The sequence below is a fragment of the Acomys minous genome (genome assembly GCF_964271855.1).
Source record: "Acomys minous genome assembly, chromosome: 12".
In the NCBI taxonomy this organism is placed as follows: domain Eukaryota; kingdom Metazoa; phylum Chordata; class Mammalia; order Rodentia; family Muridae; genus Acomys; species Acomys minous.
Window position 1 is genome coordinate 55,357,522 of NC_140493.1, and position 25,581 is coordinate 55,383,102.

Here is a 25,581-nt window from a genome sequence, read left to right on the forward strand (position 1 = left end):
TTTTTGATATTTCTAAATAAATGATTCCTGTAACACACTCAACTACAGGGAATTTAGTCTTTCTTCTCTTTTATTGATGTTAACTAAGCTTAAAACACAGTTATGCTCAATTTTCACAAACCTTGAAGAAAAACTCCTCATACCCCCATCTTCCACAATAAATTTGTAATGACTTTTTTCATTTATAATACTTTGCCCTTCAATATTCATTATTTATGGAACTCTTCAAGACACCTGCATATGTCAAAAAAAAGAAAGAAGGAAAGAAAGAAAGAGAAAGAAAGACAAAAAAGAAAGAAAGAAAGAAAGAAAGACAGAAAGAAGTGCCAGTGGATATAAGGAAAAGGGTATAAAATATTGTGAGGGATTATGCTGGCTTATTAAAATGGTAGCTGTAGGTTTCCCTCCAAGTTCCATGACTTTATTGGCCATGGGCAGTTGGCTAGGTTTCCAGCATTAGGCATGGTTTTATTTTTGTACAATTAGAGAACTGTTGCTCACCACAAGGTACACATGCCACTGTTGTACCCCCTTGGGCCTATCATGTCCTGTTGGTCATTGTTGTAGTTCTTAGGCATCCCAGCTTGGTAAGAGTCTTGATTGCTTCCTCCTTTAACAGCTTACTTGGCACCTTCTGGAGCTATGAAGGCTAGTCCTCAGTGGGGCGGCTTTTAGGTCAACTTGAAAAGCCTCAGTTCAGGTGTCTCGGTGCTCTGTGTCTGTGTCTGAGTGCATCGTGTCTTCAGCAACTGGAATGTGTCTTCCACATCCAGTGATGGGGGCAATCATTGGCAAATTAATAACCTATATTAATAAATTAATAGTCTCTTGGACTGCCCTGACCAAAAACTTAAAATAGAGCTTCTCATACCTCTCAGTTTTTTTATTAATTTATTCATATTACATCTCAATGCTTATCCTGTCCCTTGTATATTTTTTGTCAGCATAACCTGATTTTATTTCTTTTTTTCAGTTTTTGTGTTAATTTATGTATATTTATATTATAAGTGCTTTCAGTAAGTAATTAATAATAATATTCCTTGAGACTTTATCAGAGATTCTTTCTATTATTTTACCTCCTCTTTCTTCAATATTTATCTTTCTCCTCTTCCCATGTCTAGATCCCCTCTGTTCTCTTTTTGACCAATTTCCCCAGAAGATCCCATGTATTCTGTCAACGTCTCCTATTCCTCCTCCACCCTTTATCCCAAAATGGTCCCTTTTTTAACTTTCCTGGTTTCTGGAATCACTCCAGGTTATTTCCTCACATCTGAAGATTTGGAGCTAGGAAGCTCAGAGGAGAATGTATGTGGTTTATCTTTCTGGGTCTGGGGTACCTCACTCAATATGACCTTTTCTAGCTCTATCCATTTACCTACAAAGTTCATGACTTCATTTTTTACAGTGAAATAATATTTCATAGCTTATATATGCAACATTTTCATTGTCTGCTAGTCTGTTGAAAAACATGTATGTTCCTTTCATTTCCTAGCTGCTATAAATAGTTGTAAACACAGTAGCAATGAACATGATCAAGCAGTTACCTGTGGAAGATGTTGATTCCTTTGGGCATATACCCAAGAGACATATACCTGGGTCACCTGGTAATTTTTTTTGTGTTTTATGAAGATTTTATATTTTATGAGTGATTTTTTGAGTGGATGGTTTTGTTTGTTTGTTTGCTTGCTTTTTTGATTATTTGTTTGTTTGTTTTTAAGACAGGGTTTCTCTGTGTAGTGTTGGCTGTCCTGGACTCGCTTTGTAGCCCAGGCTGCCTTGAACTCAGAGATCTGCCTGCCTCTGCCTCCTCAAATGCTGGGGTTACAAGCGTGGCCACCATGCCCATGTTTTTAACTTTGTGGGGTTTTTTTGTGTGTGTGTGATTGTTACATGACACATGTCAGTCCCACTCATCTTCATGGTCCCTCATATCTGCTCTTCACCCTTGCAACCTTCCCATCAAAATTAAACACATAGAGAAAGAACAACAACAACAACATACAAAACATCTCATTATGAATTGTGTAGCTTGTCACAATGTGTCCCACAGTATACCCCTCTGTCCGAACCTCTTCCCTTGCAAGTGTTCATTGCAATGAGTCATTGGTCTGGTTCAAGATATCTGGCTTCTGTGACACCATCAATATTAGATCCTCACTGGACCTCCTTCCAGTTGTCCTGTTGTTGCCCTGTGTCATGGAGAGCCTGCAGCTTTGAAACAGCACGGCTGACCTTGTTACAAGCCCCACCCATTTCCAGATGATATAGATTTTGGGGTGGGCCAATTCAGAGACCTGGAACTGGGACTAGGTAGTAGCTCAGTTGGTCAGATTGCTGGCTTTCCCTTATCCACACCAACAGGGCCGGCTCTCCAGCACTGTTTCAGCTAGGCCACCCAAGCTGCCATAGGAAGGGGGTGGGGTCAGCATCCACTGAATGAGAATTCTTCCCACCCCCCCCCCTACGACTTCTCTTCTAGTATTTGTTTTAGAAATTTTGTTGATACTTGCAATTCTGGCTAGGAAAAAATGAAATCTCAAAGTTGTTTGACATTTCTTTAATTTTTAGGAACGATTAATATTTTTTTTTTAGATATTTCTTAGCTATCTTTTTTTTTCTATTGAGTACTCTCTGTTCTAGTCACAGATATACTTTGAATAGGTCATACGTGTTTTGACTTTTAAAAATTCTTTATATATTTTAGACATTAACCCTCTGTCATGTAGTCTGGCATTGGTCTATATAACCACAGAGAAGTATAGTCTTTGGTCTTCATCAAGGACATTTCTCTTTGCAATAGATGGAGGTAATCAGAGAAAATTATAAGCAATCAAAATACAGACTAGTGAAGCCCTGTAGCAAGTGATAGATCTACACCATTACTCTTGTGTATAAGGCTCAGGAGTCATTGAGGAAGAAGGTCCAGGAAGACTGTAAGAGCCAGAGGGACAGGGAGTTTTCTGTCAGGTTGTGTCTCCTGGGAATTTCAGAAGCTATACCCATGAAACCTCACCAATATCACTTTGTAAACATTTCCTGAACAAGGAAGACACCAACAAACATGTCAACATGGGTGGCAGAAAGCCAGGTGGGATTCAACACTACACACAGAACTACATACATCGAAAGAACACTGAGAGCAGGAGAAAGAGTCTTCCCCAGGAGAGAGCACAACACTTGCTAATCCATTCCCAATGGACAGCTTTGGAAATATACACATATAATAACACTATATAGAGTGGCCAGATAATATTTATGTATTTAGGAATGCATGCACACACACACACACACACACACACACACACACACACACACACACACAGTGCAAGCAGAGGTCATGAATTTGAAATCCAGCAAGGAGATGTATATGGAAGGATTTGGAGTGAGAAAAGAGAAAGGGGAAAGGATTTAATTATATTATAATAATAATAATAAAAAACCTTTTATAAACAGAAATGTTTTCCTTCCCAGAAGTCTAAAATAAAACAAACATAATTTCTCTCTATGTAATTCATCAAGAGAAATGTTGACTTTATTCTCAGCAGAGGATGGTATCTGTATTATTGAGCTGTGATACTGAGGCCTGTTCTAACAGTCTTCCTTGCTGATGATACCCTGCCCGTTCATTGAGTGTATAGGCTGGGGAAGATGCTCAACTTGAAACAATTGTGGGCTACAGTGGCAGAGTCAATGGACCGATTAAGAAACTCTGTTTGATTGGGTCACTTCTACCAGGCTCTGAAAAAGTACAAGGTGGGGCAGTGCTATCTTCATTTTCTTCAAGTAACTGTGAGAAAACAAACTAGTTTCATGTGGTGATAGGGTGAGACCTTGATGCAAAAATAAAAAGGTAAATAAACAAACAAATAAATAAAAAGGTACCTAAGACCTTAAGGATTTATAGTTCACACTGTTTATTGTTTAAGATTCAAGGCCAAGCATCAATTTGTCATACATACATATCATTTTGCTTTGGATAATAAAAGAGAATCTTAGCATCCTAAAACAGTGAAGACATGGAAGAAATGGAAGTCTCTTTAGTGGATAAATTTAGAGAGAAACTAGACTTATGGGACTGGTGTCCCTGTTGCAAATTAAGTAAGTGAGGTTGGTGAGAAAGCTTAGTGAGTGAGGATACTAGAGACAGAAGGGGGGGGGGGAAGGGAGGGAGGGAGGGGGAGAGAGAAGGAGAGAGAGAGAGGGAGAGAGAGGGGAGAAATTCATTGAAGCTATTGTATGATGTAAAAAGTCACTTGGAAGCCTGCTTTCCTGTAATAGAATGTACCATTGTCATGTATTCACTAAGAAATGTAATAACTTCATCTTTCCACTTGTTGAAATTTCTGAACCTGAAGGGAGTACTATGTTTTTCATACAGATAAATAGAGAGCTGTGACTAATTTCAGAGTATACCCAATGGACTCATTTTCTCACCACATAGTAATTGGGGAAAAAAAAAAAAACAAATGCTGATATATTTTACAGTGACTAGCAGTGTTGTACTCACAGACATTTTTTTTTCTTAATCAGGAAAAAATATAGACCCAAACTACAAGTGAAGTACTGTTATAGTTTGCATCTTTATTTTTTTTCCTAATTAAGGAAAATTGTGTCTGTGGTCACATACTGTTGTCTCTTTTGGAGCATCCTTCTTTTCTGTTGACTGTTCCTCCCTCACATTTTCCTGCTTCATTATTTCAGTTTAATCTCCTAACACACCATCTTTGATGCCAGCCAGTTCTTCCCTGGCTGAACAAAGAAATAAGTGCTTAGGAGTCCCTTGGAGTTATTTTAGATCAAGAGTCATCCTTAGTGGCTCACACTTCCAGATCTATTTCACCATCATCAATTGCTGAGATTATCTTGATTTTTATTTTGTAAACCACTGTGACTCTATTCCTTACATAACAATGTAGATAGAGTGAGTCCCTCCAAAAAGGGCTACTCTTTGCCCTGGATTCCTCCAGGATCCTTGTAGGACTCCACAGAATCACAGCTGTTCTTATTTGTAAATGTGTTAAGATAATTTTGGGAAATGTTAATTTTATGAAAGTTTACCCCTGTCTCCCAATGCAAAGGAATGAGTATGAAAACCAGTGTCCCTTCTCACATCTTGAGCTGCCCCTTCTGTGACATGCTAAGGACATGGTCATGGAGATGAGGACCACATCAGGAGTATTACTAATGCATCTCATCTCACTCAGGGAAAAATCCATTACAATCAATATACTGGTCTCATCTACTTTTTATGAAATACCATATATGACTGTGTGAATGATGTGTTTGTGAGCATCTATATATGTAAGTGTGGGCATGCATGTGCAGAGATCAGAGGCAGTCTTATGTATCATTTCTGGCCTTCGGCCATGTTTGAGACAGTGCCCTCTCACTCACTTCTGCCTACAAATGTGAGGCCTCCCAACCTGTGTGCTTCTGGTGATTTTCTGTCTCTGCCTCCAAGCTCACTAGAGCAGTTCTCAGATGACAGGCAACACGGCCGTGCTCTATTCTGTGTGCATTCTTTTCATGCCAACTCAGGTCTTCACGCATTCATAGGAAGTACTTCACCCACTGAGCCACCTTCCCAGCCCGAATCTACCTCCAAGTCACTCCAAACTATAAGCTGCTATTTATACTGGACCTCTATGGATCATTTGCCTTTTATTCTTGGTTTAGTAGTTTGCCAGTTGATCAAGACCTTAACAAAATATTTATCTTACTTTCTTAAAAAAATATGAAAATTTACCTTAAGTATGATTTTGCTTTGAATTAATTTCCTAATCTCCACTGGCTATGCACACAGCACAAATGAACCATTCACTAAAAAACAGAAGAGCTAAGAGGAAATTAGACATAGCCTCTGTTAGTCTGTGAACATGGTTTTGTATTTCGGAAAACTGAAAAACTCAGACAAAATAGAATTGGGAAGATTAAAAGGAAGTGAACCTGACACCAGACATAAATATTCCCTCAGAGGAAGGGTAGGGATAGCTGTTGCAGATTTCCCTCTCACTTCAGCACATATTCCTGCACGCATATTGAGAGACATCAAGGCTCTCTCAAACATCCGTAGAGCAGCTTCCAGGTAAGGCTAGAAAACAATATGTGATGCCTGAGAAAGTGGTAATAAAAGAACATCCAGAAGGATCGCTGTAAATAGGTAGGTAAAGGGCAATGCTATTTCAAGTTTCATTTACACCTGAGGAAAGGTGACTTTGAAAGATACAAAATGTACCACAGTTTCTCCATCCATTCTTTTACTGAGGGGCACTTAGGCTGTTTCCATGTCCTGGCTATTATGAATAAGGCTGCTATGAACATGATTGAGCAAAGTTTCTTGTTGCGTGCTGGAGCATCCTCTGGGTATATTTCAAGGAGTGGAATAGCTGGGTCTTAAGGAAGCCCTATTCCCAGGTTTCTGAGATAGCTTCAGATAGATTTCCAGAGTGGCTGTACTAGTTTGCACTCCCACCAGCAATGAACACTATGGAATACTACTTAGCTATTAAAAACAAGGAATTCCCGAAATTTGTGGACAAATGGATTGAGCTAGAAATGATCATAATGAGTGAGTTAACCCAGAAGCAGAAAGACTCAAATGGTATATTCTCACTTATATCTGCGTACTAGCCCAAGGGGCATATCCCACGAAAGCCTTCACTTACCAAGAAAGTGGGACAGAGGGGAGGACATCCTACTGGGACTCTAGATGAGAGAAGTATGGGAGCATAGCAAAGTAGAAGGTTCCAGAGGGTCCCAGAAACCTACAAGAAGAACATTATGATAGGCAGATTTGGGCCCAGGGGTCCAGCTCCAACTATGGCACCAGCCAAGGACAATATAGGCTGTAAACTTCAAACCCCTACCCAGATCTAGCCAATGGACAGGACATTCTCCACAGTTGAGTGGAGAGGGGCTATGACTTTCACACATACTCTGGTGTCTCATATTTGACCATGTCCCTTGGAGGGGGAGACCTGGTGGCACTCAGAGGAAGGATAGCAGGCTACCAAGAAGAGACTTGATACCCTATGAGCATATAAAGGGGGAGGAAGTCCCCCTCAGGCACAGTCATAGAGGTGGGAGTAAGGGGAAAATGGGAGGGAGGGAGGAATAGGAGGATACAAGGGATGGGATAACCATTGAGATGTAATAAGAATAAATTAATTCAAAAATTTTAAAAAAAGAAAGAAACAAAATGGACAACAATGATTCCTTCTAAAGGAAGACAATGGAGAGATGGGTAGTTAGGAGCATTCACTCCTTTTGTAGAAACCTGGTTTGGTTCCCAGAACAGATGTGGTGGTACAGAACTGTCTGTAAGTCCATTTCCAGAGCATCTGATATCCCCTTCTGATCTCCTCAGGCACCAGGCACAAATGTAGTGGACAGACATGCATGCAAGCAAGATATACATGTGCGTAAGATAAAACTAAGTATTTAAAGGAGAGCGACAGAGGAAGGGAAAAAGAGAGGGACTTTAATTATAACTAATTATTAATTTAAATTCTATAGGGATGTATTCAGCTATTACAAATATACTTAAAATAGATAATATCTTATCTTGGGACAGAAAAGACAAAAAGTTCACAATACCAAGGATAGGGTTTGGATTTATTTCCTGGATTAACCTGTGGGACATTTATTCTGCTTCTCAGAGTTTGAAAACAGAAGCTTAAGTGTGATCATGCAGTGTAAGAAGATCAGGGTTAGAAACTCTTTGGGCTGCTCTGAACTGGAAATTCTTTAATCACAAACACCAGCCAAATGGGATGGGATTTAATTGTACATTTAACTCTCACTTAAAAATATGCAAAAAAAAACCTCCAAACATGGAATAGTAGTATTATTTCCTGAAACAAAAATTACTAATCATCATAAAATAAAGAGAAAATATTATACCGTACATATATCTAGGTGCAAACACAAGTCACATATATTTATATGTCTCTAAATTTTATTTTACCCTTATTACTACTGTTTCCTATCTTGGCAGCTCTGGTCAAGATTCTAGGAGACTCTCATGCATGCAGATATTAATCACCACTGGCCTTGTGTGGGTATGATTTAAAGAAGTAGAGATTCAAAGTCTGGAAGAAAACATTGATAGGTGGTCTAAGTGAGAATTCATGTTGAGAGAGAGAGAGGAAGGGAGAAGGCCAACTGCCGATTGTGATGACTGTAGTGCAGATGCTTGGAGCCCTGGAGTCAAATGAAGGATCCGGGCAAGCTCACGTCCCCCAGGAAGTGAAAGGTAAAGGACCAGACAGAATAACCACCAGACAGGAAGCTGCACCAAGCACATTCTGTGATTCCCCATGGTTTTCATGGATAATATGTAGATAGTCAGCAAATCTGTAGTAATAGTAGATGGACATTAAAATAAAAAACAATTTCTTGGCCTTATTGACTCAAAAGATCTGATGATTTGCTGCACACACCCACACCATTAGAAAGCTGTGGGTCCAAATTCTTGAAAACTACATGTAAGAAATGTTTCTAGAGAGTAAGGTGAGTTCTTTAAATAGTGTCGTTTTAAAGATCAAGCAACTGCTGGGGATTTGAATGTACTGTTTGTTAAGTCACTAGAAACTAATCTCTCTGACACAGAAGTAGAGCGTGTGACCTCTGTCAAAAGGCCTAAGGGGCGATACAGAAAAAGACATACAATGTGTGTAGAACAAACCTTTCTTTTGCTGTTTGCAGGTTGGGGTCGCCTTCATCGTTTCTATGAGCTGTACCAAAACCAGCCTCTGTCAACGAGACTCAGTACTCATGCTTGCACTGATATTAAAAATAATTAGCATCAATGCAGTGTGAGATATTAATGAAATTGTCCGCCATTTCTGTTTGGTAACAAATAACTAAAAGAGTAAATTCTCTTTTGTGTGTGTGAGTCCTGCATTACCAGAGAAACACACAGACTCTTGTATGTATAGCAAGCAACAACACCCACCACACACCAGCGACAGGGAACTGTACCCTTTTATAATTTAGAACCTGTGACTCCATAATCTCTACCCTTCTCACCCTCCTCTCTCCCTCTCGAACTCCCTCTTTCTTTCCTTCTTTTATCTTTTGACTTTTGGTTCAGAAAGTGATTTGTTGGAAAAGCTGAGTTCAAAGAGAAGAGGGAAAAGAAGTTAAACATTCAACAAACTGTCTTGCAGGTCATGTTGTCTGCCAAGCGGCTGATCTTCCGTTCTGTTTCACTGCAGGTTATATTTAAAGGGTCACACGGGGACAGCAGGCAAACAGAGCAGCCTGATCTTACACGGTGCTGATTTCAGCACAAAGGATGCGGATAACGACAACTGTATGTGCAAATGCGCCCTCATGCTAACAGGAGGTGAGTCTCAGCGGCCTTTCCCTAAGCTCGCTTTCATTGGTTTGAGGTTTGAGTTTCTTATCACTGGAGAAAAGAGTCTGATCATCTGGTCAGGAATCTGAAGAGCAAGTCCCCAGAGATCACTTAGCTCTGCACAGGAGTTTATCCTGTTCCTGAGTACATTGCTGGCATACTCAAAAGCTTACCCCCTCCCCCATCTGTGATGGGAATGGCCTAATTCTCTGAATTCTCTGGCAGCTAGAAGTAGTAGGTACTATATCTTTAAGATAATCTGTAGTTTGCTCTTTGTGGTATATAGAGTGTTACATTTTACCAAATGCTTTACAATTATGCAGTCATGCTTATTGATGATTTTTTTCACATTGATTAAAGACAAAAGGGAGATATTTACTTAAACCTAAAATTATACATTAAAACCAGCTTGACCATGTTTTTGAAAAACATTTTAGCTACTAGAGGAGTCACCATTAAATAGCATTGTACTACTATATAAGAAAGTCAATTTCTTTTTGTACAATTTCAAGTTTTTTACAGCATTTTGAGTGTCTCAAAGAGAAACTCCAGATTTCTACTAACATAACATTTATCTAGCACGCAATAATCACTTTCTCATCCCAGAAAGACCAGCACTTTTCTTTGAGTCTCAGAGTTTCTGGTAGGCAAAATGGATCCTTCTAGATTCAGATATGTTCTTTTTCTTATGCTTTCTTTTTGTTTTTCCATTGTAGCAACTTGTAGTGACTTTTTCTCTAGAAGAATGCTATAAACTTTGCATGTTAAAATGCCTTTGTACTTACCTTATTGTTGATTTATATAAAATATGCACTATTAAAATGCACATAAAATGTATATAAAAGACAAATACAAAAGTTTTCCAGAAGTTGTTACAGTGATTGGTTGACGTGTAGGGAACCAGAGCCTACAGACCACTGATGTGGAACAGGAATAGTGCAGGTCCTCTCAGAGAAGGGGCTAGCACCACCCACAATTTTGAAGGCAACCTCTACGTTAATGACTTTTTTGTTTTCTCAAAATTGTAATTCCTTCTCTTAGAAGAGTAGGCATCCCTACCATAAGCCATTAAGACATTCTTACTGTGTTACACTCGAAAAAATCTTTTCCATGTTAGTAGGGAGAGAAACTGCCCTTCCTCTACTGTGATTCATAGGAACCCAGTGGAAAATATGGTACATGGTGAATTAATGTAATTTTTCAATCCTTGAAATTGCTCTCAAACTTTAAATATAGCAAAATGAAACTTTAACTTAGAGTTTCTATAACCCAATACTAAGAAACAGGAAAAAATATAGGTTTTGGAGTACTCTTTCCTGGAGGTGGCCCTTGTGGCCATCCTCCTGCCTCCTTACCACTGTCAAGTTACAGCCTTGAAACCCATTTTCCCTACAGTGACACTATTTCAACATAAAGACAGCATGACACGAATCTGCTTCTGTGACTCACTACCATACTTCAGCTCCAAATACATCTCTTGGGCATCATAATTTGATCTCATGAAGCATATATAAGTTACTTAAATGTAACTTTATGATTTACACCCAAGGAACAACACTACAAATCTCAGAATTGTTTTAAAATGAGACTTGCATCAACCTTCTGGTTGTATAAATAAAAACTATTGGTAACTTTATATACAAAGGCTTGAATGTTAAAGTTCCATGCCATTTGAGTGTTGAGATAAGCTTCATATTCTCCACGTGTATTTTGACAGATATATTTTCTAGTAAATTCTGTACTTGAACAAGCAACAGTGATATCTCTCAAATGTGTCCTTAGAAGTGCATCCTCAGTGTTCATGTTCCTATCAGGAAAATGCAAACAAGAAACAAACCTCTTAGTTGCTGAGAAACTACCACTGCCTAGAGGTCTGATCTTACTTCTGCCTTGTGACTGAATTCTCTGTCCGATTCTTTCACCCATAATTAATCTTGGACTTGCTTCTCACTTGCTAACAGACACATACGTTGGAAAGAGAAAATTTCCCCTTATTTCTTGGGCTGGACTAGACTAAGTAAATGTGTTTTTGTAATAAACATCTTTACTCTATCAAATATCCTTTTGAAGCAATCCGGGTCTTGTAAAGCCATTCAAATTGAAAGGCTAAGCTGTGGAATTTACAGAGCTGAGAACTGGAAATCGTAGGCATGATTGTCGGTGGCTGCCCAAGTCACTGGAGCGTGGCCTGGAACGTGTATCCTACAGAGCTACTATCCACCACTGCCTGCCCCCCACCAAGTTTCCCCTTAGAAATTAGACCATTCCATTGTCTAATGACTTTTCCTTCCCTTCTTTTTATAAATTGCGTTTGAGTTCACAGTTCCTGCATGATAGTGTTTCCTTTAAGTGGTGAAACTCTTCACAGTTTGAAAGTGAGGACTTGTGGGGCTTGTCATCTGCTAAAATGTTTCAAGGTTGATGTAAGATGTATCACTCACTTAATGTCCTACAGGGTTTCTTTGGAGAACATGGAGGGCTTTGAGCTGAAGGTGGTGTTCGTGCCATTGGCACCCTCAGCTGTCAAAGACTGGAACCAAAAGATGACCTTAACTGAAAGCAGACTGTATTGCAGACAGATCCAAAACAGACAGCATTTTCTTCTTTCCTAATCTCCTTAGTTTTTCTACCAACTTAACACATATTTAATAAGTACATTTTATGAATATGAACTACCACTTGAGTAAAGAACTGGATAGATTAGAGGTCATCTCAATAAAAAAAAAAGAGGTTGTCAGAAAAATAATGCACAAAGAATGGCACAATTTTGAACCATAATAGTTTTATAGATAAAATATAAAATATTATTTTGATAGAATTATAAGGAACAAGAAAGAAACTTTAGATGGCATCAAGGAGTCAGTCACTAGAGTGACTAGGAGGGTGGTGACTTGTCACTATGGATATCTGCAAGAACTAAAGAAAAGTCAACCCTTGGAATATACCCAGAAGATGCTCCAGCACACAACAAGAAACTTTGCTCAACCATGTTCATAGCAGCCTTATTCATAATAGCCAGAACATGGAAACAGCCTAAGTGTCCATCAGTAGAAGAATGGATAAAGAAACTGTGGTACATTTACACTATGGAATACTACTCAGCTATTAAAAACAAGGAATTCCCAAAGTTTGTAGACAAATGGATTGAGCTAGAAATGATCATAATGAGTGAGTTAACCCAGAAGCAGAAAGACTCAAATGGTATATTCTCACTTATATCTGCATAGTAGCCCAAGGGGCATGTCCCATGAAAGCCTTCACTTACCAGGAAACTGGGACAGAGGGGAGGACATTCTAGTGGGACTCTAGATGAGGGAAGCATGGGAGAATAGCAAAGTAGAAGGATCCAGAGGGTCCTAGAAACCTACAAGTAGAACATTATGATAGGCAGATTTGGGCCCAGGGGTCCCACACAAACTAAGGCACCAGCCAAGGACAATACAGGCGGTAAACTTTAAACCCCTACTCAGATCTACCCAATGGACAGGACATTCTCCACAGTTGAGTGGAGAGTGGGGTATGACTTTCACACGTACTCTGGTGCCTCATATTTGACCATGTCCCCTGGAGGGGGGACCTGGTGGCACTCAGAGGAAGGATAGCAGGCTACCAAAAAGAGACTTGATACCCTATGAGCATATAAAGGGGGAGGAAGTCCCCCTCAGGCACAGTCATAGGGGAGGGGAGTTAGGGGAAAATGGGAGGGAGGGAAGAATGGGAGGATACAAGGGATGGGATAACCATTGAGATGTAACAAGAATAAATTAAAAAATAAAGAATTTAGTTATTATCTTCCTGTATTGTGGGTATAGTAAAAATAGCCTCAGACTTTCTTGTTATGTTTGTATTGTTCCATGTAGTCATTGTAGTGCAAATAGGGAAAAACAAATGGTAGCATTTTTCCACACATTGGTGATAATTCATATGCTCAATGTTGTTGGGTTGAAGGTAAGCACACCATAGGCTGAGATAGTATCATGCATTTGCAAGTGCAGAAGCAGAAAGCACAATGTTTTATAGCATCTCATAAGTATGTAGATTTATTCTCTTACCAGGAATCCAGTAATTCTTCTACTCAGTTTACATATGGAATATTTTTATGTTCTTTACAAATTTTACTATATCAGAGCATATAGTTCAATATCAATATTGCCACACAAAGCTCTTACTGAAATGACGTTTCAAATGAGCACTAAATAGAATGATTTATCAGCAGAGAATTAGAAGCCAGATATATCTGTGCTGTGTAATTGCTGTTGACCTTATGAAGTGGCCTCAGATTTCACCATAGGGTTCCCCCCTATATAAAGGGTGGGACTCCTTTATATCTGTCTGTAATGGGTGGGAGGCACTGATGAAGAGATAGGAAACACTTCCTTTGTCCATCTGGACACTTCTCTGTGCACACTTAAGCCCAAAGAGAGTGGTCAGCCTCATTACAACTGATCAGTCTTGAGTACTACTTAATACTTAGAAAAAAAGATGTGCCATGTTGTGCTGTGCATGCTTTTGTTTGTATTTTTTTTACTGCACTTAAAATGCTTGTACAAAAAAAATTCTTCTGAATCCAAAACCAGGAAAATAAAGAGCTTCTCCTCTTATACTGTCACTTTCAAAGTAAACTTATCATCAGCGAGGGCACAGTCTTTGGTACTAAATCAAGAATCTCCAAAATAAACAGTTGTAAAAATAAGTCTAAACCTCAGTTACTAAACTTGAGTTGTTTAATCAATCTATGTATCAAATAATTATATAAACATTTTTTGTATAAGAATTTGTAACAAAATAGGATTATTAGAAGTTGCTAAAAACAAAAACCAGACAAACATGGCTTTCTTTACTTCTCTTTTCTTATGTAAGTTTTGTTTCAATGTGATCTCCATATTTAGTATATAATAAAAAATATGTAAAATGTGACCTAACCTTCATCAGAAAGAATCTGTTGTGGTAGAAACTGTACCCTCCTTTCCCACACATAAACCATGTCAGCTGACAGACAAGGCTTTCTAAAGTTAAAAGGGTTATTTTTCAGTTCCATCCTAAAAGAGTAGATAAAGTGATACACATACTTTTTTTCTACATCCTAGGACTTACCAGATGCTAGAAGCAGTTGATAAATGTTTACTATGCTCGTGCTCCAACCATGACAAAGATGAACAGAAAACAAAACAAGAACAAAACAAACCTTGTTGCTCCTTCAAGTAATGAGTGATGAGAAAGTGACAGGATCCTTGAGGAAATATAGTCAAGTTGGCATTATTAAGTCAGGAAGAGCTGGGCAAAGTTTTATGAGATGGCTGGCAGTCCTTACATTGTATGTTTCAATGTGAATAAAAAACCCCACACTGGTATACAAAAATCTACGTCGAATTACATCATCTTAAATTTAATACAAACTGTACTTGCCCAGAACGGATGTCCCTGGCATTCTGTGTGTCACCTAGCACCATATCCCCAGATCCCATTAGGATGTGACACACAACATGAGCTCAGTGAACATAGGTTTCTTCTGAGATTGTGGGAGGGCACTCACACACAAATGACCCACACATGATCCTCATGAAAAGGCAGACAAATAATAAAGCATTCCTACTCCTCTTGCATAAAGTTGTATCTAAAGCATGCAATTACATGTACGTGTTTACATAGGCAAATGTGGAACCCAAGGATGGCTAAATATCATAAGTTGGTACCAGCCCCTAGGAATTACAAAACACAAGAAGAATGGCCTCCAGGATTGGAAAAGTTTTACTTTTAGGCTTCAGACTTTTGAATAAAGTTGATCTTCCCAAGCTTAAGTCTCAGAATTGCATTCCTATTTTTCCAGTATATTTTATATTTCTTTCAAAAATATCGAGGAGAATCACTCACAAGTTTGGAGAGTGGACGCTAGAACTATAATCTTCCGTAGGTGGCAGGTAGCAGACAGTCAGAATGTATGGCATACATGTTTATCCAGCTACAGATTGGACTAAATTTAAGACATGAGTAGAAATAAAGGTAACCCAATGCAGATTTTGTGTACTGGGTTATCTGTGTGGTTCTTCTCATAGTTTTTTGCATGATTATACTGATGATAAAATGCCAAAACCACAGGAAAGTAGTTTAATAATGTGACATAAATGTGACAAATGACCAAACACCTTGTTTTATTTGAATTATAATCTATAATCCAGCAAATACTTATCCAGCTTTGATTGTCTCACAGACTTTTTGCATTAGGCTAAATGCTCTGTATTTCATGATTCAGATGCAGATTACAAAACCCTTTTGATTGCAGATAATATGGACCTCACTAACTCCTTTCGTGAGATTTGAGATACAGAAAAGTGAGATCATTTTCCTGTGTTCACAGAACTAGTGTTAGACGCAAGGGCTGCACACATGTAGTCAACCCCAGACATCATCATCCTGTTGTCGCTCCTGCCTCTGTTGGGAGTGAAGGCATTCAGAGAAAATGAAGGAGTTGTATTTGAATGTTGGACGAATATTTCCACAAGCCATTCCTCACTTAGTGTGCTTAAAGGTGAACCGAAATCCATAGCAGGGGAAAGGCAGTACGAGCACACGTACACGATTTAAATAAATTCAATATTACTGGCCAGAATAAGCAACATTAAGCAACATTTTATCTTTGAACGAGAGAGAGAGAGAGAGAGAGAGAGAGAGAGAGAGAGAGAGAGAGAGAGAGAGAGAGCGCCAGCCTTGCCCTGAGGGGATAGAGTAAGAGATGAGAGAAGGAAGAAGATGGACCTCTGAAAATGCTCTTTGCTTCCCATACATAAGAGGTCTGCAGCGGGCCATGCAGAGGGTGAAGGGCATCATACAGAAAGTAAGCATGCAGCTTCTGCGTTATGATCTCGGGGATACCAATAGCACCCAGCTCCCTGGCTCGGCCTCACCGCATCCTCACTGATGAAGAGGAAAGTCTTACTTTCTGCGACAGTAAGATCACATGTGTTCACAGTGAGTGGGAGAAAACCACAGATATAGCTTTTCCCTTTACTGTAGTTTACCTTCTAAAATGGAGTGCTGAAAGACATTTTGTTTAGCATCAGAGGACTGTGGGAGTTAGGTTTCCTTACTTTCAAATAAATTTGAACTTCCTGGGTAGAAAGTTTAGAATCCAACTTCTATTTTCTGGGCACTGTTTCATTTAGTAGTGATAAAATGTGAATTTTCTGCTTCAAAGATAAAAGGGTCAAATAATTGTAAAGCCCTGGGAAGCCTGAGATACTTATTACAAAACTAACTTTTAATGAGTTAAGTGTAAATGAATTAGAAACATGCGTCTCAGATTTCTTATTAAAATATACATGAGGTTACAGGTTATAATGAAAAATACTTGGCAAAGCTGATGAGAAGAGCTGCCAACCTTCAAACATTTGAGACATTTTATCAGTTTTCCCACTGACAAATGGAAGCTGCTTTCTTCTGTCCTCTACTTGCCTCACTGAGTTCTTTTGAGCCTGAAGTGCCTTTCCTAGGATAGTATGCAGTGTGCGTTGCTATGTGTGTTGTATGTGCTTGACAGCTCATGTAGTCATGATATGCATGTGTGGGTGTGTGTGGGTGTGTGGGGGATTAGGTGTAGGCCAGAGGTCAGTGCCCATTTCTTTCCTTGGTCACTTTGCACCTTTATTTCTTTGAGGCAAAGTCTCTCACTGTACCTGAAAGGCATAATTAGGCCAAGCTAGCTAGCCATTGAGCTTGGTGGAGCTGGCTGTCTCCACTCCACTAGTGCTGGTGTGTCTTGCTTTGACTGTGGGGTCAGAGCATCTGAAATCTGAAATAGGGTCTTCTTGTTCTCTGGCAGGCACTTGACTGACCTCATCTCCCAGTTCACTTTGTAATGCGTTACCTTTCGTTACTCCACAGAATGCACAGGACAAAGTACGGAGTTGATGATTTCTCTCATTCCTGAGTGCTACAGTTCAGGCACCTCACACCTTGTTGATTCACAATCAGCTGTGTCTCTGCAGGTATTCCCTCAGAGTGCCCTGCAGGCAACCAGTGTGTTGCACACAAGCTACGAAATTCAGGAACTTGACATGGAGCTGCTACATATTTATGTTATTCATATTACTACGCTTTACACCATCAGGATATATACATTTAAAAAGTCTGGTCATGCTGAGCAATTTTGGTAAAAAGACAGAAAGTGAAAAAAAATAGTAGAAATGTTTGACAAAAAGAAATACCTCCATTGCTTAGATTGTTTCAATGCATATATCAAAATCTTGCTTCATGAAAATAACCACTTCCTCTACATCAAATCTCAGAATATTTTATGAAGAAACTGAAATTTTCTTGGAAGATATTTATGCTTTGCTTATCATATCGAAACCATCAATATTCAATTCATGGACACGATGTTTTACACTAAGTTCACAATGAACTATACTCGTTTGAATATTAGTTATGCCTATATTTTTTTCTAACAGGCCAACTTGAGAAGCTAAGGCAAAGCATTGGCACCCATGATTTTATCTTCAATCCTGCACCAGAGGGTACATGGAGCATCTGGCCTTTCTGTCCACGCTCTGACCCTTACCACTGCATGTCTAAGTGGCACTAAGTACCTAGAGAAAATTGTACAGGCTATCGTGGGCAGTGAATCATCTTATTTCATTCTAATGGGGCTGCAGTGTAATTGCTCAGACATAGCCCATGTATTCTGCATGTCACCTTAGAAGAGTTCTTAAAATTCTCTGACCACTGATGTCTCTACTGTGGCTCTGGTTGTCTTACTCTATAAGGCCATTTGGAGAACAAAGTAAGAGACTGTACCTAAGTATCTTTAGGTACTAGGTGATACACGTTAACTAAGAAGCAAGTACCAAATATTATTATTGTTTCTTAGGATTACCCGGCTGTTAACAGATGAGATCAATAGCAATCAAGGTTTTCTCTCTAGCAGTCCTGCTCTCTCTTGGCTCCCCACAGCTCACAGAAAGTTTCCCAAACATAGTAACTTATTCTGTGTTCTTTCTCCTATTTGTTTTCCCCAAATCTCCCCACTGGCACTCAGCAAGTCCAGCTGCTGGCAGACACTCTTCTGCTTTTCCAGGGCACACACTGTATTTAGATTTGCTTTTGGGCCAATAATTCATGATCCTGGATCCAATTCAAGTGGTAAATGAATAAATTTTTGAAGCTTCTTGGGCAATTAGAGTCTCTTGCCTATTTATTTATATAACAATTTTATTCTACAAGTTTTAATAGCTATCATCTAATTTTTTAAAACAATTTTTATCAGTACAAATGCCCTGAAGTCAGGAAGATTGTTGCAGTAAACTCTTTATCCTCTCTGTCCATGGATTAGACAGAACTTGTGTCTCAGTTGTGTGAAATTGATTCTAGACTTGATTTTATCCCTGGTTCATATGCTGAGACTGGCTTTGGCAGACCATATAGGATATAGGTTTTCCCAGATTGACTAATCATTTAGGCTGGCAGATGCGTCCTTTGGTTAAATACAAATTCCATTGCTAGAGAATATCTTACTTGTTCACCTGATGATAGACAAGCAGGCTGACTAAATCATAAATGTTTCCACAGAGATTGTTCAGCTTTCGGGGACTATTCTTCACTGTGCTTTCCTGAAGGTCTCTTTTTCACTGTTTGCCGCCTACAGTTCTGTTCTGTTAGCCTGCAAATGATGAGCTGGGCCCCCTCCATCTTCTTAATGGAATTTGCAGCTGCTAGAAGAGTCCTCACATATCTTCCCCTAGCTGCCTCCTTTTCTTATTTCCAACCTCAAGAAACACCATCTTCTTCCAACACTACTAAAAGTTGTTTTCTCCTTCATAGCCACTTATTTCCTTCATGGTGCTCTTGACCATGGTCAGCAATGGCCTTACCACATTTTGTTCATGTTTCTCACTCTGCATGCAAAAATCGTGGCAGTCACATTGACTACAGCAGAACAACTTTTGAATGGGATGGAGGAAGGGAACTAAATACAGTAAGACCAACTATTTCATTCAAAGGTATCTACTAAAACAGTATTGTAGGGAATTAAACCGCTTCATAAAGTGAGCTAGTTTCTCAGAGCCAGCAAATGAGAAGCCTTTAGCCTCTCCATGGCATTTGCTTATGAAGCCCTGTTGGGTAAAGGACTAAGTATTTACCTTTACAGTAATGAACAAAAGCCTGGGTTATTTTATTCTGCAATATTCTGGACTTCAGGCGACTATTTCTCATGGTGACAGCATCCCAGCGTTGATTTTTTTTTTCCTTTTGGCTATCTCCAAAATGCAGTCATCACGATCACTTGTTTCACTCATTAGATAAAGCGCACAAGATAGATTTGCCTTACCATCTCACAGGATGCATGTGTTCTGTTCTGTCTCTTGCCTAAGCTCAGCCAAAGGAACCTGTGACTGCATCCTTCAGCCTCTCCCTTCATCGCCAGGTGTTGTCTGTTTCCAGACTTTTTTTTTTTCTAGAACTGCTGTGACTTTCTATGAACAAGAAAAAGTTTACATTTTAGCATGAGTTTCTGAATGTGACTCAAGAGATGGCACTCAATCCTCACTGCTTTCTGTAATGCTTTGGAGACAAGGAGGCACAGTGGCGAGGCTGAAGGACTGAGTAAGGTGAAAGGGACAGTAGAGTCTCAGGAATCACACAGGAGGAAGAAAGCTAAAGCACAGCAGCAATGAAGTTGAACTTCATTTTAGAGTTTCAGCTTGGCCCTTAAAGGGAATTTTCTGGGTAAATCAACTCCTTAAAATAGAATATCCTCTGCAATATAAATCCTGTGTTTTTACTAGAAATAATATTCACCAAGTACCGGGGAATTAATTACAAGGAAGGAGAGATGGAATCATATGGTTCCTCCTTTTGTGCCAAACAAGGGCTCTCCTGTCCCTCATGTCTGGACGGTGTTAACATTCAAGCTGTGTGCATACAACATGGAGCACAGACCCCGCATAATCCATCAGGCACATCTTATTCCTCTTTAGATGGATTGGTGACAAATGCAGCTTGTTATGCCCCTGGTGGGACTTTCCAAACACACCCTGGCTGCATTAACCTTCTTGAGTTGAAAGCAGAGAGAACTAGTGTTACTTCGTTTAATTTTTCTAAAGTTTCTGCAAGACAGTGCTCATGTTACCATCAGACAGCAGCTGGACAGCTTTCTCTTTCTTTAGCTATTAGTCCCTTAGGTACAGCTCTGCAATCAAATAGAGGTCAAGTGTATCCAAATAAAAATACTCTAGAATGTCTCTGGCATAACTCGCTCCCTGAAGACTTCAATGGTGTTACTTCAGGAGAAAAGAACTATGATTTATCGGAAAAGTCTAAAACTTCAGTTCATCAAGAAGACAGAGCTAGCTTGTTCAGTTATTCTAATATACTGTGTAGGCAAGCACTGGGCCGCCACATCATTTTTTTTTTGCATAGTTTTTCTTTCACTATATTTAAAAAACAATTTCACCAATCGTTGTTGAAATGTTGCTAAATATGAACTTTATGGCCCTATGGGAAACATTTTCATGTTGCTATAAATTATAGACAGGCTAAAGTCAACTTGAGTATCATAGGCACTCTATTAACTAATTAAATTCAGGGTCAATTCTTAACAAAATTGTGAAGTTAATAGAAAATATTTTCCTTACCTTTTGAGGGATGACTTTATTAATATAGTGATAATTATTCTCTTTTCAGTTACAAATTTAAGGTGCAATTCTACTTTTATATTGGGCCTGACTTTATCTTAAAATCTAAGCTTAGAAACTCCGCATAATTACAGCAGAAGTGCGTGCCAGCACTGTCACACTGAAAGTGGGTATGCATGAGTGTCCTTCCTTCTGATGACCTGTACGTATTCTGAAAGTGTGATTTGGAACACTTCTGCTGGGAGGATATATCCTTTCAATGCTTCCTATTTGCAAATAATCAGAACGAGTGTGAACAATCGCTCATAGACAATGAGTTATTTTTCAAATATTAGACCTGACGTGCTTCTTCTATTTTTTTTTCTCATGATTCCTACCATTGACTCATGTTTCAGGTTGGTGGTTTGATGCCTGTGGTCCCTCCAATCTAAATGGAATGTTCTACACTGCGGGACAAAATCATGGAAAACTGAATGGGATAAAGTGGCACTACTTCAAAGGGCCCAGTTACTCCCTGCGTTCTACAACCATGATGATCCGGCCCTCGGACTTTTGAAAGCACTATGTCTGGATGAGAAACCTGCAAAGACATCTGGGGATGCTCCCAGGGGGGGAGCTTTCTGGAAGCTTCAGAAAGAAACAGCATTGATTCCCTTCCAGCAGCAAGTGGTTATGTGACGTCACCAGGGTTCTTGACTATGGATTTGGAGCCTATTGACTGCAAGAAAGTCTGCGCTTGGTTCACTGTGTTTATGCAGAGAGAATGCCACCCATTGCCTTGCTTTGAAAAGGGAGAAACTGCTCAGCTCGCAGCTCTTTGAAGTGCTACTGGATCAGATTTTGAACCTCTAACTCGCAGGGGATAAATGCAGTAAAAAGAACATATATGAAAACCTAGGAACAAAGTCTGACAGAACCGGTTGAAGATGGATCGCGGAGGTGAAGTGGTATCATTCTAGGAAATCCTGCTAACAGATAGTGCTGACATCACTGCACAAATCAGTACAGCCTTGTCCTCTGAGTTTGCAAAAAGTTAGTGGTCGTCAGAAGCCCATTTCCACTACCATATTTGCTAGTTGATTTCAGTTTTCTCACACTCAAGTGTAAATTTCATCCTCGTAAGCCATGATACAATACAGAATGGGAAAAAGCAGTGAGGCATAGAAAGGTGCTCAAGGACTCTGAGTTTAGAAGTATACAGTTTTCAGAAGACATAAAACAAAATCAAGAGTGGATATAACAGGTGAAAATTACTCTCATGCTACAGCATTCATTTGCATTAAAACTGACGGACACACAAGTGTGTTTAGAGCCTATATAAAGAATGGAAACTTTATCATCCAGTTCATAAAGCAATAGGCATGCACTTAATGTTCTCATTGATAGGATATAACAGAGCATTATTTGGAGTCCTTGAGTACAGCCAAGTGTACAGATCTTCTTTCATGCATTTGTATATGTATGGCGTCATTATTTTTAATGTTTGTTGGTCTTCAATTCTTCATCCAGATTTTTCATGCTAATTTAATGTTTCTTAATTAACTGCAATGTACTTACTAAATGCATCCTGCTCCAGTTTTCTTTTTATAAAAGTTACACTTTGAAGTCTACAAAGAATGGAAGACTTTTAAATACCATTGTACATAGTATGTTACACCCATCTATGCTAAACTCAATACCTGTTTATTCTGGAATATACAATGCTGTTCTCAACTGATGATTATAAATTGTTCAAAGGCAATTACTATACCACTTGATTAAATATATTACTCTTCATATTTTTTCTCCAGATTCTGTTTCTTCAAGAAATATCTGACTTATAAAATAATATTAGTGCAAAAATTGACATAACTTCTTATATACAAGAAATATAAAAAAAAAATCACAGTCATTTGACTAGGAAATTTCTGAGTGTCATCTTCTAGAAGTGCCTTAGTTAAGATGTCCCATGGCATAAGCTATTGAAGTGACGCTTTGGACACAGGCTTTTGCGATAATTTGATGTTACTGCAATCTTTTATCAAGACATGCTCTCTGTCATTAGAAAACAATTTAATCAAATGGAATTTACTGTGAAATGAGAAAACTAAATACAGTCATTAGTCCCGCTTTCTCAGAAAAGGAAGGTTTTCTGTCACATATAAGCATCAATATATCAGTCCTGATAACTGCATCCAACAATGCCTTAGTGGCTTTCCTCCAATTGGGAGAATGAAGCCGTTCATGCTTTTAATGGTGTTTAATGTTTACCACCACAGCTTTCTTGTATTTATAGGTCTGCATAAAATGCCATTTTGCCTTACAAGTGGTGTGACAAGACATTACAGAATTTTTCTAATGTTAGTGACTCCTGCACAGCTCTCCAGCCTATCCTCCAAAATCCTTGTTTTCACTTCAGTTGAAGAAAATGAGTATTTTTGTCTTTGTGGTTGTTGTTGTTGTTGTTTTTCCCACAGATGTTCTAAAGCCAATCATGGATAAGGTATGCTGTTTTTCAATTAATATTACAAAAAGGAAGAGAAGCAATGAGGAAAAGGCATGGTATTCACTGTTCTGATATGTGGGTTTGAAAAGTGAGATATTATGTTCAGTTATTTATAATAAAGCCGTATAAATGTTTGGTGACTCCTTTGTATACACTGTATAATGCCAATGTGTTTGTAACAACTTGATATGCATAACTTTTGCATTTAATTATTTTAGGATAAAATAATTAGATGTTGTACTTTGCCTTTAAATCTCTATTTCAGTAAAAGTTGTGTCATTTCTATGAACATTTCTTCATAACAGTCAAACATTATTTGATTTAAATAAAATTGAAAAGAATGTATGGAATTTAATCGTGTTTTAATTATACATTTTATAAATGTTAATTCCAAAATCTATGAAAGTATGGAATCACTACAAGAATTACCAGATAAATTAGAGCCTCAATATGTGAAAAAGTTTCAGGTGGTAGGAAAGCTTAGACACATTAGAAGAGAAGATCCAAGTGCTGGGTCTTAACACTCCATCCTTACTCTAGGATTTTATGTTTGTCCTGACAATTGTCAGATTCTGTATCATCACGTGACAATTAATCATTTTTGTAGACTCTGGGAAAAGATAAGTCATTTGAATATCTGAGTTTGGCATAAAGGGGAATGGGAAAAAGCACATGAGAAATGCAACTCACCTTGTATTGTGTGTGGACTTAGTTACACACTTATCTAAAAGCAAGACATTTTCTCACCTCCAGTCTTTGTCCTATCACCATCACTACCACATCCATTCAAACTCTCATCATTTTCAATGCTGATCACTGGAAAGATAGTTTTCCTTCTGCCTTCCCCTTTCCAGGACTCACTAATGAGAGCTTGGAAACCCCACAGGACAAGGCCAGGCTTGTCAGCTGAGACCGCCCTCGACAAGTTCACTTCCAGCTGACTTGCAGACAGTTAATTACTCCGTGAGTCAATCTCAACTGATGTCAGCCGAGGCTGGTTCAGATCATCAGAACTCCCTAGATAACATGCATCATATGAGAAAAAAAAAGTATGAGGTGGTTGTTTTAAGACTCAACATTTTGGAGTGATTTCTTAAACACCAACAGCTAATAGATAATACGTTATACAACCATGAACCCACCATGATTTTTGCAGTATTCTAAGGTTTAGAAGGACCATCTTTTTACTCAGTTTGTACATGCAAAATAACTGTCTAGCTTCCATCAAAATATTAGGTATTCTCATCCCATTTCCTGAGGAAATCTTTTTTTCAATCATTTTACTATTTTTTTCTTTTGTTGAAAATAGATTTTTTTTCCGACATAATACAATCTGATAATGGTTTCGTCTTCCTCTGTTCCTTCCAGTTTCTCCCCTCCAATTCAGATCTATCCCCCAACTGTCATGGTCCATTTATATATACATAATTGGACTCTCTTAACTTGTCCCAATATTCTAGCCCTTTATATTATTTTAAGAGACTGTTTCACTTCTTTGCTCATTAGAGGTTCTACAGTTCGACTCCCTCGCCCTGTAGTCACTGTTCTTTACGTGTTTTGTGTTATTATTTGTTTGAGGCCAGCCTTAGGCTGTAAATGTCCTCTGATGTCTATTTTACTGTTAGTTTGGCTATTCTAATGTAGCCAAGGTCAGCATTTTCTTCATTTTCTCTGGCCCTTATTTTATCAACTACTTATTAAGTGTCTGCCATCAGGTTTATTGGAAGGGACATAATAAGGGGCTTTCTAGAAAAAAAAACTGTAATGACTTTGATTTAAAAATCAAAATTAAAAATTAAAAAGTTAAAGTTATTACATCTCATCTATTTTTCAAAACAGAACTCAGAGAGAAAGACAGCTCAGTGAAACATTCAGCAACACATGAGAAATTCTAAGGAGCAGGCAAACAAAAGCATTGAAAACAAAGATGTGAAATGATTAGATAGGAGAAAAGCCAGGGATCCATTGGACTATAGATATTGGTAAGTACATTGTATTAAGTATTAGAGACGTTATCACAGAGAGGGGCATCACTACAATTGCACAGTGTCTATTTATTTATTTATTTATTTATTATTTTTACTATGTAACCACTTTGCAGCCTGATC

At 38.6% G+C, this 25,581-nt stretch overlaps 1 protein-coding gene across 1 annotated transcript in view; it reads left to right on the forward strand.

Annotated features, from left to right (window-relative positions):
• ANGPT1 (angiopoietin 1) overlaps positions 1-23,816 on the forward strand; it is a 244,515-nt gene extending 220,699 nt beyond the window's left edge. Inside the window, exons 8-9 of the mRNA XM_084747938.1 lie at positions 9,219-9,349; positions 21,384-23,816. Of these exons, the coding sequence (XP_084604064.1) occupies positions 9,219-9,349; positions 21,384-21,544 (292 nt within the window). The 3' untranslated portion in view covers positions 21,545-23,816. The remainder of the gene's footprint in view (positions 1-9,218; positions 9,350-21,383) is intronic.
• The last annotated feature ends 1,765 nt before the right edge of the window (positions 23,817-25,581 follow it).